At 46.1% G+C, this 17,689-nt stretch overlaps 2 protein-coding genes across 6 annotated transcripts in view; both read left to right on the forward strand.

Annotated features, from left to right (window-relative positions):
• Positions 1 to 4,534, forward strand: part of tpcn3 (two pore segment channel 3) — a 16,662-nt gene extending 12,128 nt beyond the window's left edge. For 2 of the 4 annotated variants that reach the window (XM_076729185.1, XM_076729184.1), the window contains 8 exons: positions 60 to 124; positions 902 to 989; positions 1,214 to 1,283; positions 1,808 to 2,027; positions 2,125 to 2,215; positions 2,429 to 2,542; positions 3,215 to 3,327; positions 3,995 to 4,534. In XM_076729185.1, coding sequence (XP_076585300.1) covers positions 60 to 124; positions 902 to 989; positions 1,214 to 1,283; positions 1,808 to 2,027; positions 2,125 to 2,215; positions 2,429 to 2,542; positions 3,215 to 3,327; positions 3,995 to 4,128 — 895 coding nt within the window. In that variant the 3' untranslated portion in view covers positions 4,129 to 4,534. Of the gene's footprint in view, positions 1 to 59; positions 125 to 901; positions 990 to 1,213; positions 1,284 to 1,807; positions 2,028 to 2,124; positions 2,216 to 2,428; positions 2,543 to 3,214; positions 3,648 to 3,994 lie in introns of those variants that run through there. The other 2 variants (XM_076729181.1, XM_076729183.1) reach the window with 1 other exon arrangement.
• An 845-nt stretch (positions 4,535 to 5,379) lies between these two features.
• The window catches only part of ttbk1a (tau tubulin kinase 1a), a 42,685-nt gene continuing 30,375 nt past the window's right edge, over positions 5,380 to 17,689 (forward strand). The window contains exons 1-4 of one of the 2 annotated variants that reach the window (XM_076729020.1): positions 5,380 to 5,531; positions 13,381 to 13,539; positions 15,231 to 15,378; positions 17,429 to 17,502. In XM_076729020.1, the coding sequence (XP_076585135.1) occupies positions 13,432 to 13,539; positions 15,231 to 15,378; positions 17,429 to 17,502 (330 nt within the window). In that variant the 5' untranslated portion in view covers positions 5,380 to 5,531; positions 13,381 to 13,431. The other variant, XM_076729019.1, reaches the window with a different exon arrangement.

Below are 17,689 nucleotides of genomic sequence, written 5' to 3' on the forward strand. Positions count from 1 at the left end.
AGGAAAGTATTAATTCCATTTGAAATGTTTGATTTCTGATGTTTGTTTTCTGTTTTCAGGTTTGACACCCTCATCGTCATCTCTGCCCTCATCGCCACAATCATCAACTCTGCCTTGAAGTCATGTCAGTGCTGTTTGTTTGATTTCCGTTCAGCTGTTTGTCGCTGTGAAACAAGTCAATGTAGAAGCAGAATGACAGAGATCTAACGTAGCGCTGAAGCAGCCTGAGCACCTGGAGGGTTGGGACCCGCCGCCTTGACCCTCAACTAGACACAATCAGCAGATTCAACAAATTAATTCTTAGTTGCAGAAGTTCGTCATAAATGTTATGTTTTGTCCTTCTGGCACCGTGAAGTTCATCACTGTTAGCCAACACTGTTTGGATTTTGTGTTTTCATTCATGTTTGTGTGACAGAACACAGACGACATGTACTGATGGTCTCAAAGAACCCAAAATCAAATAAATAAGGGGTTCCGCAAGGATCTGTACTGGATCCTCTGCAGTTTACACACAGACTCATCATATCCACGTTTATGCAGATGACACAGTTTTCTATGTGTTTGCCTTCTTTTCAACTCAAAGATTATAATCTGCCTTTAACGTTCAGACACAATCTCAACAAGACAAAAAGTGTCTTAGTTTGCATCTCGCTGCCATCCATGAACTTAGTGGAGACGAAGGATAAACACATCGAAAAGCATCAAGCTCGTGCAGTCAGTCGTTCGCTCGACGTTGAAACGTCTTGATGCAGTTTTTCATTGCTTCATGTTTGTGGTTTTAATGAACATTTGTATATTTGACCACGTGTTCATGTCTTCATTTGAGCTGTGGACACAAATGTCCCTCCTTTCACAACGAATCTGTCTGTCTTTCTAAACGAATGTCCCTGTCCTGTTGTAGCGGGGGGTTACACCAGCCGTCAGATCCTGGACATCGTCTTCATCCTGCGAGTCCTCAGACTGATCCGGGTGGTGGACAGCATCAAAAGGTTTTTGATGATTTATACCTTTTAAAAAGTCTTTTCTCTGATACGTATATTAACCTGTAGGTAACCATAGCGATGATGGGACACCTGGGATGAGATGAAGGAAATGTGTTGTTTGACTCGGCTTTTATTTTGACGGGATGCTTTGTTACGTGTCAGCGCTCGTTTGTCTTGCGTTCATGTCTGTTTCCTGTCTGAATGTGTTGCTTTACCATGTTCCCCGTTAGGTTTCGCACAATCATCAACACCCTGATCCGGATTGGACCAGCGATCCTCACATTTGGACAGCTGATCATTGTGAGTTGCTGATGAAAGAATGTCGTCAGGCATCTAAAAAAGGTTTATTTGTCCCTGAAAAGCTAGAAGTTGTCCATGTTTGAAGAGCTGAGGTTTAATAACCAAACTCAGAGTCTACAGTCACGCTAGCAGCACTGTGAGGCAGTGTTAGCTAAATGCTAACATCACCATGCTAAATCGCTCACAATGACAACGCTAACATGCTGATGTTTAGCAGGCATACCGTTTACCGTGTTCACCATCTTATTTTAGCGTGTTAGCGTGCTGACATATGCTAATGAATGTCAGTTCTGCAGGTATTTGGTCTTAACAAAGTGTTGGACGCATTAACGTGTCGACCTGATGGTGGCGCTAGATAAAAGTCAGAGGATCAGTAAAGTTATTGCAGTTCATCATGAACGTCTGAACCACATTTCATCCCAATCGTCCGATCGTCGTTGACGTACACTGCCGTCCATACGGCCGTGCTGCTAACTGGCTAACAATTCAGCATCCTGGTAGTGAAGCCGGCTCCTCTTCCTCAGGTGGTGTACTACATCTTCGCCATGGTGGGGATGGAGCTGTTCAAAGGGAAGGTGAAGTTTTACGAGGAGGGCTCCAGCGACCCGGGGAAGGCGTACTGTGGAAACCCTCTGCTGAAGGGGACGGCCTTCGCACAGCTCAACTACTGCAAGAACAACTTCAACAACGTGGTGTCCTCCTTCATCCTGCTGGTGGAGCTCACCGTGGTCAACCAGTGGCACGATATCCTCCAAATGAAAAGCATGAAAAATAAAACTCCTCTCAGATTCTTGAATCGTTCCGACTCTTTCGCTTCATGTTTCTCTTAACGTCGCTTCACTTCTCAGCAGCGGCTTCGCCTCCGTCACACACGTGTCGGCCAGGATCTTCTTCGTCCTCTTCCACATCCTGGTCGTCATCGTCATCATCAAGTAAGGCATCATCCCATCTTCATCATCATCTTCATCACACTCAGTCGCAGAAACGCTTTCAGTTTGTTTAGATTCAGTCTCTTCTTCAGTTTTCTGTGTTTCCATTAACGGCATTCACATCACATGATTCTGCGTTAGTCCCGCCCTCCCAGTCTGCTGTGATCATGTGATCTGTGCTCCGCTGATGACGCATCACTTCCTGTTGTCTCTCAGCATCTTCGTGGCGTTCGTCCTCGAGGCGTTCTTCGTGGAGTACTCGGTGGACAAGGGCAACCTGCAGACGTCTCTGGAGAGGAAGATCGAGGAGCTGGAGCTGGCTGTGGCACAGTGCGTTACCATGACAACCAGGACCTGCCAATCAACCGCAGACACGATGACACGCACACACACACACACACACACACACACACACACACACACATACACAGTATAAAGACACATTACTGCAGGAGGAGACGAGTGCTGACGTCAGATTAAACTGACTGTAAATTGATAAGAACGCTTAGGTCTCAGATGTCCGAGTGTCTGTGAACGCACCGTTCACCTCACTCTTTGATGATGTTTGAGCACAAAACAAAGCCTCCTAAAATCTGACAGTGATGGATCATTTCAACAGAAATGAAGTGAAATCAAAGTTGCTCAGACAGAAGGAAAGAAAGAGCCAAATAATAAAACGATCAAACAATAAAACGATCAAACAATCAAATAATCGAATAATAAAACGATCAAACAATAAAACGATCAAACAATCAAATAATCGAATAATAAAACGATCAAACAAACGAGCAGCGAGCGTCTGAAGAGCTCGTCAGTTTGCAGCCTGATGAACTTTCAGTCCATCGTGGCGTTCAGTGAATTCACTCGTTCATCACTGAAGCTGTTTGTCGTCACTTCAGATGAAGATTGATTTGTTTGCTGTGCTGCTCTCTGATTGGTCCTGAGCATCTTCATATGAATATCAGACAAACGTCTGATAATCGTCTGTTTTTTGTCCTTCAGGGAGAATCTGGAGGATAACTTGGTGAACGCCATGGAAACCATAGACAACGACCAGGGACCCGGCCAATCAGCAAACAACAAACCGGCGCTGATGTTTAAGATCGCTTCAAAAAGTAAGAACGAGTCCAAGTTTAGAAAGACGATTTTAAGGACAACAGAGCGAGAACGAGTGTTTGTGACAGCGGACGCTTATTCTGGGATGTCGACCACGAGCAGGTTCACGAGCCGGAGAACAGCTGTTTGTAGGAAAGAACATTTCAAAGGTTCGCTGCTGGCTGTCAAATTCACTGGATGACTGTGAACGCAGCATCAGATGATCCCAGCAGCTTTTAGAGCAGCCGCTCACACTGACCTCAGATCAGATCTGTTCGCAGGTTTTAAACGAGCTGCTGTTGAAATGAAACGTTGGATGAAATCCAGCTTGGTGAGATTTTTACTGGGTTACTGATCTGGAATCAGTCGTTTGCAGGTGATGATTTATGATTTTTAATCGTTTAAGAGCCAAATCTGTCGCCTCCCTTCGAACGAGGTGAAAACACGAACTTCGATCAAACCGCGCTCGCTCTGACGCAGCGGCCAATCAGGCCGTCCGCGTGCGGCGGCGCCTCCTGCAGGTCAACGCTGAGCTGCGTGACGTCACTTTGATCTCACGTCTTCATGTCTCTGTGTTGAGACTCGCTCCTTGAACGGAGACAGACAGAATGTGCTCTGCTCATGCTCTCAGCTGATCAACTGATCATCAGTATTGATCGTCGGCGCTGACGCCGTGTTTGTCTTCAGGGTATCGGACGGTGGACGCTCTGCTGCAGCGGATGTTCGAGGTCGATCTCGACCCCGAAGACTTCGCCGAGAACGACGACCCCGATGCTCCGACCAGCGGAAACTTTACAAACCCGACGTTCAGCTCTGCCTAATCGATCGTGGACAGACGGAGGAGACGGAGGACAGCGTCCACAGCTTCCATGTTTTTTACTGTTTCCACTTTCCTTCCAGCGAACGTTTCATTTTGTATTTCTGTCCTGCTCAAACACAAATCAGTATTTTCACATAAAGAACATTTTCACTGATCTGTGGGAAGTTTTTCTCCATGTTTTCTGTTTGGCAGCAACAAACAACAACAACAACAAACAACAACAAACAACAACAGAGGTTTCACAGAGAAAATCAAACAGCAAACATTCAGACTACATTGAAATCAAATGTAAAGTTTAAATTTAGGCTAAAACTCTAAAAATGAGACTTTGTAAAGGCAAATAAAGTTAAGATTTTAATATTTTATCAATAAAACTGGAAAAAAAGGAAATTAATCAAAAATGTGAATCTTTCTTTCTCTGTCTGAGTTTTATTACCGTTAACAGAAGGTGACTGAAGGTGACTGAAGAAGAAATTAAACTCTTCAAACAGCAAATCAAAGCAGAAACAAACTGAACGAAACAGACGATTGAAATGAGACAAAAGACGAAATAATAGTAAAAAATAACCCTATTAACAAATCAGTGACCGTCAAACTGATCAGGAACTGAAAACAGATATTTAATCTCCCCCTGCTGGCCGCCACGTGTCACTGCAGCTGCCTGCATCGGGGTGTCCTCCTTCACGTCCTCAGTCAGCTCTGAACAGCTGATGAAGACCATGTGATCTGCTCAAAAGCTCCAGAGTGTTTGGGGTGAGATTGTTTGAGCTCATCAGCAGCAGTGAAGGTGGAAAGTACTTCTACTTCAAGTACTGTAGTATTTCCTTTTCATACTACGTTACACCTTTACTCCATATTTGTAGTACTATTACTCATCAGAATATAAGTACATAACTACAGAGTATTTTTAAAATCAGTGTGAATTAAAAGAGACTTGTCTCCTCTGAACTCAACGATCAGGACTTCACTGAACAGCTGAAAACGCGTTTGTGTACCAGAACTTTGTTTTTCTACTTCAATCATCTGACGACCCCTCAGATTGACCTGCTGACCCTTTGGAGGGGCCCGACCCCGAGGTTGAGCCCCACTGGACTAAACTGGCTAATTGTATATGAAATAGTAATAGAAAAAATAGAAAATACTGCAGTACTTTTACTGCATGAAGCTGAACGCCTCTGAACAGACTCCAGGTCAGCAGGGGGCGCTGTGGAGCTGCAGCTGTGACATGGAAACACCGAGCGTGTGTGTGTGTGTGTGTGTGTGTGTGTGTGTGTGTGTGTGTGTGTGTGTGTGTGTGTGTGTGTGTGTGTGTGTGTGTGAGAGAGAGAGTGGTGCTGATGCTGGAGACATGGAGCTCAGAGGGTGGAGGATGCTGCTCGTCTCCGGACAGAAAACAACAATCAGGTGAGAAAACAAACGAACATCAGATTCACAGAAACGACGCGAAGCAGCTGTGCGAAGCGAACATCGAACAGGAGCGCGAAGCGAAGCGACGTGATGCCGAGGAGCGTGTGTGTGTGTGTGTGTGTGTGTGTGTGTGTGTGTGTGTGTGTGTGTGTGTGTGTGTGTGCAGCCTCTGAGGCCACAGGATGCGGATCAGTGTCGTGTTTTGTGTTTTATTAGAAGCGTCGGTCGACCGGCTGGGGAGTCCGGATCCATGCGGGTCCTGGTCTGAGCCGGTCTGACATTAACTGAACAACATTAGAAGACGGTAAATGAAGGGGATGATGGAGCGTTCAGGTGCTGGTTAGAGGGTGGGACTGAACAGCGCCGCCTGTCGCCCTCAGCTGTTACTATCTGATCTGAGAGAAAGGAGCGGTAGTCAGGACGGAAGCAATAAGCTCACAGCATCCGGTTGATATTTTCAAATTAAAAACAATAATATAAGACAGCTCAAACAATATAGAAACAAAAGCATAAAAATCTTAGAATTCAGTTTAGAAAATGACGGCAGGAGGACAGGAAGTAGCGAGGAGCCCGTCAACTTCCTGAATACTTCACTTTCTGTTTTACAGCATCAGTGTTGGTAAATTGGCCAGAGAAGAGTTTCTCACATTCACTCCGCAGATCATTAAACAAGTACTCATTACACACAATGACTGTTTTCATTTACAAAATATTATTGGATTATTATCAAAAGCAGCATTTTGATGCTCATAAAGATGGAGCTGATTTTAACTATTTATGATGATGATCAGTACTGTAGTACTGTCAGCGTCATGCAGTAAAAGTACATTAGTGTTATCAGCTTAGGGTTGAAGTCAGTTGGGCTCAACCTTGGGGTCGGGCCCCTCCAAAGGGTCAGCAGATCAATCTGAGGGTCCCAGTTTCTGGACTTTTCTCTCTGATTTTGGTGAAACGTTGAGACTTTTGTCTCTCACAGTTGCGAGCTTCGTGTCTTTGGTGGAACTGCCAACGAGCCAAAAGACGAATAGAAAAATACAGAACAATACATTTAAAATTCTCATGTAGTACAAGTACCTCAAACCTATCCTTGAGTAAATGTACTTCATTACTTTGCATCACTGTGAGTAACCTGACAGGACAAACAGGATCAACTGGACATGTTAGATTTGTGTTCAGTGAATCTCTCGAGTGATGTCACGTTTCAGGTTATTGATAAATAATTAATATTGATCAGACTATGAACAGTGTTTGAGAGCGATGCCTCGTCATAATATAATGAAAAACAGTAAAGAAGGAAACAAAAGAGTCTCATCAGAAATTCATTTGTTTATTTAATGTTGTCTTACAGAAACTGGAAAACCTGCAGACGGTTTGATGAAACTCAGTTTCCTGTTCGCAGAGTTAAAGAAGGTTTGTGGTGCCTTCAGGGTCAAACATGAGGACAAAAAACATCCAAACTCGATCTGTATGAAATGTCAGGAGGCAGTTTCATGCACTACACTAAACCTCATGCTTTTACTTTGAAGGTAACATGTTGGTTTCTTATGTTAAAGCTTCAGGTTTAATAAAATCTAAATTCTGATGAAAGGGAAAGTAGAGCTGAAGGGTTAGTTCAAAGTCCTAAAATGAATGAGAAACTGTCCTGATGTTAAATTCATCTGTGGAGTGAAATCATGTCCCCTTCCTGTTTCTCACATGTGAAGAGTCTCCAGCTGTGGACAGATGTTTGTTAGATCTTCATCTTAACTTAAACTGACCTCAAACTTTGTCTGTAACGATTTGATCAGGCTGCAGCTTTTTTAAATGCACGATGTGAAACAAGTCGAACTGAAGTCAATAAACAGACAGTAGAAACAACAACAACAACAATAATAATAACAAATATTTAACAACAACAGAAAAAAGTAAATAAAGTTAAAGGAGTAAAACCTTGTTCTGAGCTTGTGGAGGCGATGACGCGTTCATTATCCGGAGTTTTATTGTGAAAGTATTGACCGGATGTTGTGGCGGTGTCGGGTGACGCGGGTTTGACGCGGGTGGATGCGGAGCTGCAGTGCGGACAAACAGGCTGGAGCCGGAGAACCTGACACCCACAGACCGCCTCTGACAGCCGGCCCGGGTCCGCCTCAGCCGGGTTTCCGGATGTGATTTTGTCCCGGGTTTGACTCCCGGATCCGGTCCAGCAGAAGGAGGGTCAGTGTGCATCCTCCTCCTCTTCGGCTGCAGCAGCGGAGAACCGGAGGAGGACCCGGACCCGGACAGCAGCGGAGTGGGTTTTGATGAGCGCTCCTGGACTCTGAGGGGGATAATAATCCGCTTTTTGGTTCTTTCTGGACCCGGTGCGTCCCAGTCCTGCAGCAAGTCCGATGTGCACCGGACGGCCGGCCTGAGGACGGACCCGGTCTGGTTTGATATCGGGGACTGTTAGAGGAGAAATAAATGGTGGTTTAGTCCTGCGGGAGTCTGAGGCCCAACCCCGGCCCCCTTTGAGAGGAACGGTGGGTTTTCTGGACCAGGACGTTTTGTGCCGAAATAAAATCCCAGATGAAGATTCCCAAAAGGCGGAAAAGGAGCGGACGGTGCGCCAGGTAGGCCCGATCCGGACCAGATCTGGCCCGGACTACAGAGATCAGTGTGTGTGTGTGTGTGTGTGTGTGTGTGTGTGTGTGTCCCGCAGTGATGCGTGAACCGAAGTGAAATTATTGATCCGTATCCGAGATGTTTGATCAGAACGAGGGTTCCTGTAGACCAGGACCGATCGGGACCGTGTCACCATAATGATCTTTGATTCATAACTCGGGTCAGTCCGGGCCAGATTTATTGATCAGCAGGATGCGATGGTGCGCATGCGCACACGGGAACATGACAGTGCACTGCAGAGAGAAAAGATTCAATATGGGAGAAGGTGGGGGGGGGGGGGGGTAGACCTGGAGAAGAGCGGAAGTGTCGCTGAGACATTCATTCATTGAGATTCAGCTCAGCTTCATTTCTCAACAATAACAATAAGAACAATCATCATAATAGAAATAATTCGTCTAAAGGCGGAAGTATGGAAGAACTTTTGTGGCAAAAAAAAAAAAAAAACAGAATGACAGCAAACAATGAAGGACTCAGATAAACATCAACAAAAACCATCAAACAACAAAAACACGTAGGCCAGTTTACATTTTTTAATTACGTCTAATTTCACTTTTAAATTAATTTAATGTAAACCTTTTTGATCTGGACGTAAATGTTTTTCATCATCTACTGCTTTCACATTTTAACTTTAAGTGATAAATTAAAGTGTTTCATTTGGAGCAAAATAAAAGCACGTGTAACATTTTTTACTTCTTGCAAATTAGGAGCTTCATTTAAGTTTGAAAGTGTGAATTTTATTTGACGCGTTTGCTGTTTGTTTGATCTGTCAGTGTTTAGTGTTTTTGTAATTATGACATCTTTTATGTTGTTCATGGATTTTGGTACAAATAAACGTTCTCACCAACATGCTGCTTGAACTCCGGACAAAAACAAAAATGCTAAAAATAAATAAGACAAATACGTAACGACAGTCAACTGACGACGTTCATTTGTGACTTACTTTGCGGATTTGATGGCAGAGCTTGTTTTGCATCTAATTGTGTAACTTGTGGTGTTTTTGAGTCACATGACTCACCTGCGTCAACACCTGGACTAAGATGCCGAAGATGAAACTGTTCAGTGGTTTTTGTTCTCCTTCTTTCCACCTTCACCAAAACACTTTCAGCTCAGCTTCGAACGTCCGAGCTCCATTTGGTTCATTTAGAGCTTGTTGTCCCGTTAGCGTCCGAGCTAACGCACCAGCTTCTTTCCCCGTTGCTTCTGATCCAATGACGATTCAGTACAGAGAGCAGGACATTACCGGCTAGTGTTAGCATGTTAGCATGTTAGCGGTTAGCGCAGTTTGACCAAACATTCTTGCATCTCTTTGTTTCATATGAACAGTTCGAAGTTTTGACAAAGTATGAAGATCACACCTGTAGACTCAGTTTATGGACGTCAGACTTCAGACGTGGTCAGCTGGCGTCCGTCCTCAGAGTCCCAGTGGTTCCTCCTCCGCGGACGGTCAGCTAGCGCCTGTCCTCAGAGTCCCTGTGGTTCCTCCTCCGGGGACGGTCAGCTAGCGTCCGTCCTCAGAGTCCCAGTGGTTCCTCCTCTGGGGAGCAGCACAGCGTCGCTCCTCTCGGTGAACTAACAGTGTTTTGGTGAAAGTGGCCTCACATGAAAAAGGTGAAACCGTTCTGTTCAGGTCTCAAGCTGTTGTTCTTTCACCTGGTTTACGAAGGCTCCGCCCCCTGTGATGTCACAAGCCTGTGTGTCAGACGGCCGCGGTTGGTCGTCCTCCCCCTCTCCTGGTTAACTGTGCCCTCTGTTTTGGCTTGTAGGCTAACACAGGAACAGGAAGGGTTTTGTCCCGCTCAGGATTTGTTGTAAGCCGTCAGGTTTTCCGGGAGCTCAGAACTATGGTGAGCTCTGACTGACTTCATCAGATCAAACCTGGAATGATGCAAACCCGGCTTCTGGCAGAGCACCCCCCCCACCCCCCCCCCCACCCCCCCGCCCCAGTAACAGATGAGTAGGTGATGAAGAAGAAGAGCAGACTGAGGTCTGAAGGTAGAGAAAGTGTCTGTCAGGATGTTTGTGCTGCTGAGACGCTGCCGGACCGCAGAGCTTCTCTCTCTGACGCTCGTTTTACACTCCAGCGTTCATTCTCTCATTTACGCTGCAAACGACAAGACAGTCAAGGTAATGCTGAACTATAATACGATAGTTATACTACTACTACTATCTCCAGAACAATAAGTAAAATACTATAAGCTGTAAAAGAAAAGACTTCATCAGGGACCCACAGTTATTGGTCAGAGGGCCACATTTGGTCCACGGGCCACTATTTGCCCCCCGGCGCCATGGGCTCAGGTACTGCATGATACAAGCCAACATAAAACCAGCAGACATGATAAAGTACTGCATTATACAGTACTGCGTTGTACTGTATTACACATAAAGACGTGATTGGATAAGTGACCCAAAGCTCAGCGATCTGATTTGCTGATGATGATGTCATATGAATGTTTGTACAACCCTGAATCTGAAGGTCTGAACTCTGTAAAACGTCAATAAACCAGAATCAGTCATCGATAATCAAACGGCAGCTTCATGTGTTCATCTCCTTCATCCTTCATGTGTTCACAAAGAGGTGAACTCGCTCCATCCTCTGTGATCCACTGAGTCTTTCCAGGACGCCCCTTTCATACCCAATCATGATCCTCTCACCTGTGGCCAATCAGCCTGTTTACCTGTGGAATGTTCCAAACAGGTGTTTTTGGAGCGTTCCACATCTTTCAGTCTGTGAAACGTGTTGCTGCATCAGATTCACAATAAGAGATATTTACAGAAATCAATGAAGCTGATGAGGAAGAACATGAATATATTGACTTTGAGCTGATCTCAGGTCAGTTTCAGGTGATCACTTTCTGATTGATTGACGTTTCACAGAGTCTTTGGATCAGAGTGGTTTTTGTAATACTTCTGTGTACAAACAATAATTTACTGAATTTACATTCACTGATGAATAACTCCTAGATTTTTCTGTACTATAGTGTAGAAATACAATGATTTGTGTATTTATACATAAACTAGGTGGTGCCTTTTCTGTAATCTAATGCAGAAATACTACACAGTACTACAACCTGTGATCATACAGAGGTTTGATAACACGTTACAAAAATATATTTTGCTGTACTGTGTCTCACTATCCTGTACCAACCTTCTCTATACAACAACCTATCGTACTTGTACTACAGTATTACTCTGTTCCGGGCGTTGCAATTGGCTGTTGTGTAAGACGGTCGCAGTGTGTTCAGGGGAGCTCTGTGGTCCCGCCCTCTGCAGTGATTGGCGGCTCAGCAGCGTGTTGGGGCCTGCAGCAGGTTTCACTTCATCTCCAGTGTTACAGTGACTCCCAGCTGCTGGTCGCTGGTCAGCTGATGATGGCGATGATGATGATGATGATGGTGTAGCAGAGCTGTATCACTGCAGGTGCAGGGAAGCCTCCTCCCCTCCTTCCCAGTCCGTCCAGTCCTCTGTCAGAGCTGGTCTGACTGGAAACACAGCGGACACTCTCCATTATGTCTGCAGTCCGCCTGAGCTGTGCATGCACTGATGACGGCCCGTGGCATTGCATGCAGAACAGCATGCTTTGGGGTCTGACATGCATCACTCTGAGCTGAAGGTATCCCCCACGAATCCCCCGAAACCGATAACCATTCATGGCAGACGTCAGAGCCGGAGTTCAGGGGCGTGACGGATGCTGACGGATGACCGTAGTTTAGACAGCAGCTGTGACATGCAGGCCTGTGGAGGAACAGGACCTCCACATCCTCCACCTCTGATCCACATCTAGTGCTCAGCAGCAGCGTTCATGGTGGTTTAGTCCAGGCCAGTCAGCTCCTCCAGGATTACATGGTTTTGTCGGTGTGATAATAAACTTGAACCGATCTGCACATGATGCGCCAGAGCGTCCGGGTTTGAGACGAAACTGAAATTTAGACTTGAATTTGACCAACGTCCACCTTCTCCACATGAACTCATCACATTTACTGCAACCACCAAAAAGGTCAAGCGTTGACCTCAGCAAACCAAAGTCTCTATTCTTTATGGAAAGGCCTCTCGGACTTTTCCCCTGAGGTCGTCTTGTCAGGCACAGCTCATTCCCAGGCTGTTTGGTCCCCAACAAGCTCCTCCAGCTCCGACATCAGTCCAGCTGCTTCCTGTATGGAGCTTGCTGGGAGCGCCACTCAGCGTGGGAATGTACACTACCTGCCAGCCGTTAGTCAGGGCAAAACGACTCTCTTCCCAAGTTCAGTGTCACTGATAGCTTCTCTGATGAAACAATCAGTGAACGAGTCATTGATCACTGCACAAAGTGAATCGGCGCCCCCATCAGGAGGATGAAGCAGCGACTTGTTTCACTTCCTCTTGAGTATGTTTAGGAACGTGTTTCATCCTCCAGCTCTTTCTCTGTTAACCCTCCTCAGGAACGACAGACCTGCAGAGTAAAGTGTCAATTACGGACATTTAACGCCAGCGTGTTTGATGCTCAGTTAAACACACACTCCAGTCTTAAACGCTGAGGTTCAGTGCCGAGCCGTTAGCAGCATCAGTGACCCCTCTGGCAGATGTTAGCTTAGCATGAAGCCTGGAAACAGGAAGCAGCCAGTAAACACCTGCCAGCACCTCCAAAGCTCACTGCCGCTCAGCATCGTGGTGTCACGTGATGGACTGCGAGCTAGAAACGCTCCTTCGGACAGAGCCAGGCTTGCTATTTCCCCTCGTTTGCAGTCTTTATGCTAAGCTAAGCCAACCGCTGATAGTGCTATCGCCTGTCTCTCGGAGCGCTCCCTTCCTGTCGACCTCTTCCTCTGACTTGCACACATGGTGTCTGGACGCCTTCCTGCGCCGTGCTGGTGGTCGTTAGTTCTGACGGCCCGTTCTGATCTCTGATGGACGGCCGGGTCGACGGCCGGGTCGACGGCCGGCGGGCGGCGGTCAGGATGAGGGCAGAGTGTCGGCTGCTTCCTCTGCACCATGATATTTGCTCCAGTTACTGCAAATACCATCACACCCCAACCCCCACCCCCACCCCCACCGGCCTGTAGCCTGATCCAGCTGAAGAATGGCTTCTCATGGCAGCCAGCCATCTCTAGTGCCTGTTGTTACGTTGGACTGCTGTGACTGTCCCAGCACAGGGCTGTGGGAGGACTGGGAGCCTCCCAGTGCAGAGCTGGTGCTTTGAATGTACTGAGTGTTGTGCCTCCTTCCTCCTCAGATAAATGGCTCTTTTAAGCTGGGAGCTGCTCGTGTTCTGTCTAGCTGGCAGATGCAGTGCCTAGTCCCCGGCCTCCAGGACAACGCCAACATGAACGGGACGTCCGAGCAGGCCGACATCCTGCCGCCAAACTGCATGGTCAAAGACCGATGGAAAGTGGTGAGTCAGGAAACCTCCTCCACCTCCTCCTCCTCCTCCTCCTCCTCCTCCTCCTCCTCCTCCAGCTCGTTTACAGATTGCACTGTGCAGCTTAAAAGCTTCTAACTCCAGTTTTTAAATGATTACTCTTGTTTTTATTACATTTATTACATTTTAGTTGTATTGTTTCATCTGATATCGACTATTCTGTTTTAATTTTAATGTTTTATTATTTATTAATTTTTTATTTATTCACTTTTCTCACAACTCTGTCTGATGGTGCATTCAAGGAAACTCCAGCATGCTTCAGTGTTTTTAAGGAAAACGTAAAACAGGAGAACAAAAGTGGACAGTTTAGGACGGATGAAGCTCAGCAGCAGCCTGCTGTCAGCGGCTCCTCCACCTGAACCGAACACACCTTCGTCTGAACCGTGAAGGCGATGAAGCAGACTGGCGGATGTTCGCTCTGCAGGCTGGAAGGGAGAAGAAAACAAACACAGTCATTTAACGCACACGTGACCGCTCGTTAAAGGGCTAATACGCATAAAATAGATGTACATGACGCAGACAGAAACGCTGCTTCCTCAAATGAGGAGTTACATAATGCAGCTCCTGCCTGAGCCAATCGGATCGCAGCGTCCAGCCTGCAGGCTGTTCGCACTTCACTGATCAATTTAGTGTCTCCACTGAACCGCCGAGCTTCAACACTCACACACACACACACACACACACACACACACACACACTCACACACACACACACACACACACACACACACACACACAGTAGTGTATACATAATTTATGGGGACATTACATAGACCAACATTCATTTCCTGGAGACTTACTCTAAACTTAACTTTAATGATTTACAGTGTGTGGACATTTTGTCCCCATAAGGAAGACGAGTCCCCGCACTGTGGAACATTACAACACATGAGCAACATAAGGAATACATGAGTTAAACACACACACACACACACACACACACACACACACACACACACACACACACACAGGCACTCACACGCACACAGTTCAGAGTTGTGCTCAAAGACACTTCGGCAGGATTCAGCCGACAAACATAAATTAATAAAATACAAAAGAAAGAAGAGAAAAAAAAAGATAAAAGAAAGAAAGGACCAAAAAATTAAAAAGGGAAGAGGCAACAAAAGAGGAGATGAAGGAAGAAAGGAAGTAAAAAAGGAGGGAGGAAGGAAGGAATGAAGAAGGAAAAATAAAAGGACTGTCATGAAGGAACACTTTGTTACCAGTCTGCTTTTCTTCTTCTTCTTCTTCTTCTTCTTCTTCTTCTTCTTCTTCTTCTTCTTACTCTGTGGTTTCAAGTCTGCAGTTGGAAAAGTGAAGGAAAGAATGAAAGAGAGGAAGAAAAAACTGAAAACAAAAAGGGATTAAGAGGAAAGACGAACAGAAGGTGAGAAGTGTAGAAAGATGGAGAGAATGATAGAGTGAAGCGAAAGAAAAGAAAAACGAATGAAAAGATGGAAACAAAGTGATGAGGGGAGAAAAAGAATAGAAGAGAAGATGAGGAACAAACAGAAAGAATAAAGACGGGATGAAACATTTAAACGGTTTAAATCTTTAATTGGTCGACTAACGGCGGCTTTCGGAGGCTCGTCAGCCTCCTTCAGTTCCTTTAAACCGCCGTCTTTGTTGAACTGATCCAGAGTCTGTCCTGCCTCTGTGTCCCAGCTGAAGAAGATCGGTGGGGGTGGGTTCGGGGAGATCTACGAGGCCTTGGACCTGCTGACGCGGGAGAACGTGGCGCTGAAGGTGGAGTCAGCCCAGCAGCCCAAACAGGTGCTGAAGATGGAGGTGGCGGTGCTGAAGAAGCTGCAGGGTGAGACACCTTCACGGGTTTACCTTTGATCCACAGGTTTGTGTCGGACTTCCCGAGCGGTCGGGCGGCGGTCCTGATCACATGACACGGCTGTCTGTCTCAAAACGGGCGCATGACGACAGATTTGACCGAGTTCTCCAAACCACGTTTAGTGAACAGACCTGAAGGAGCGACGCGGAAAAAGACGCGACTCCGCCCCATAAAACTGACTCAGGCCTGTATTTGAACGCACCAAAACGTAGCCTGTAGCCTGTAGCATGCGAGCGAAGGCAGAACCTGCACAATGTGCCAAAAATAACCGGATGTTGTGTTGATTTGGCAAAAATCTCCAGCAGGCGTCGGACCAGTCTACCCTGTCCCACAATGCAAAGCGCAAACCAGCCGGCCAACAACAGGAAGTTTTTACATTATTTCATCACTCACGTCACGAGGTGTAACACTGCTGAGGTACAGCAGGGGTCGTGTGTCAGGCAGCACCTGATTGGTCGGTTCACTCAGTCACCGTCCAGAATTAACCGCAGTGACAACGTTCTGCTGTATTTAACCTTTATTTCTGCAGTTCACAGCAGCTGAACAAAAACCTGCTCTTTCACAGCAAAAGATTATTTTCCCGATGAACTGGTCATTGGTTGGCTCTGCAAACATCAGGAATGATCAACGAATCAACTGATTGTCAGCAGGAAGCTGTTCAGGGTCAGTGAAGCAGCCGCAGGGAGGTCTTCAGAGATGAACCAGGTCTGTAGGTGACGTTGCAGATTTTTCCACGAGGCCAGCAGAGAAAGCTTTTCCTACATCAGCGCTGCTTTGAAGCTCCTGCAGCGTTGATCAATCAGCACCGATCAGATATCAGAATTCACCAACAAGAGTTTAACAGATAAATAATGACAGTCATGAAGTCTCTCACACAGACACGTCCTGTAAAAGGGAATTTGTCATCAAACCAGCAGACATTTTTCTCACTATTAAACTAGTTAGAGTGGAAATTAATTTATTCTTGTTATCTTTACTTCTGGATGTGGAGAAAAGTTTTATTTAAAAGCAGTTTTGTTTTCATGGAACCTGTAATAACTGATTCTTTGGCCTCCTGCTGATGTTTTCTGATTGAAAGAAGCAGAAGAAGAGTTGGTTAACGTTGTGTGTGAGCAGCTACGCCTGCACTCAGAGAGTCCAGAGTTACAGTACGTAACTAACCCCCTGCTTCGTACCGGTCTCGCCTTCTAAAGCTGCGAGTCTTCGCAGAGGACGCACGAGCTACGAGTACAAACAGTAGAACAAACAAAACATCCTGTGAGGAAAAGAAGTCAGCGAGCAAACATGGCTGCACGTGCAGCTTCTTCACGATGTTCACGTATAAACGGTATAAATAAACCCGTTTGTAGAGGCAAGCCCGGTCAACCGGTCGACCGCTCCACCTCCAACGCCGCCATCTTGAAAAAAAAACGTACAGAAATCCACGTTCACGCCAGGGACGCCGCGTCAAGCGTAAAGCTAGCTTACAGCTATCGCTAACCACAAGCACAAAGACACCCACGTCATGAGACGACAGTAACCGGTCTGCATCTCAACAACGTGTCACATGTACACAGAGGACTCTGAACACAGAGTACACCTCACGCAGTAGACAGAGTACACAGAACACACAGTCCAGAGAGTCAGAGGACGAGCCGTTAACAGATCATTAGAACAGGTAGAACAAGCGGTCATGTGATCTGTTACTTCAGCACTCTTAGAGAACAAATATTACTGCAGTATAAACAGTTCAGAAACATTTTTATCCAGGACTTCACATGACTGGACCGCGTCCAGGTTCAACCTGTGACAGGAAAATACCCAGCAGGCCTGAGTCATGTGACTTCATGGAGAACGTGCTGGTCGGCAGCTAATATGCTAACAGTGTTTCTTCATTTCAGCAGGACGTTGTTTCTGACATGGTTCTGAAGGTGGATCTAATGTGATTGATGAGTTACTGATAAATGATCAGCTGGACTGATTGAGACGTGTGGCATGTTTCAGATGTTGTGTTTGAACTTCTGCTCTTCTCTTTTTCAAGGTAAAAACCACGTCTGTAAGTTCATTGGCTGCGGGAGAAACGACAAATTCAACTATGTGGTCATGCAGCTTCAGGTGAGTCAGAGCGAGCGTCGACTCCAGACTGAAGGCCGCATGAGCCCATGGAGGCTTTTATTGTGAAGGACAGGAACAGCTCGTTCGTCAGCGTTCAGCTGCTTCGGCTCTGATGACGTTTTGACAGTCAGCCTGTGGCAAAGGCTCATGGGAGTTGTAGTTGTTGGACAACCTGTGTCGAGCGGCT

This window comes from Chaetodon auriga, chromosome 4 (assembly GCF_051107435.1).
Source record: "Chaetodon auriga isolate fChaAug3 chromosome 4, fChaAug3.hap1, whole genome shotgun sequence".
Classification (NCBI taxonomy): domain Eukaryota; kingdom Metazoa; phylum Chordata; class Actinopteri; order Chaetodontiformes; family Chaetodontidae; genus Chaetodon; species Chaetodon auriga.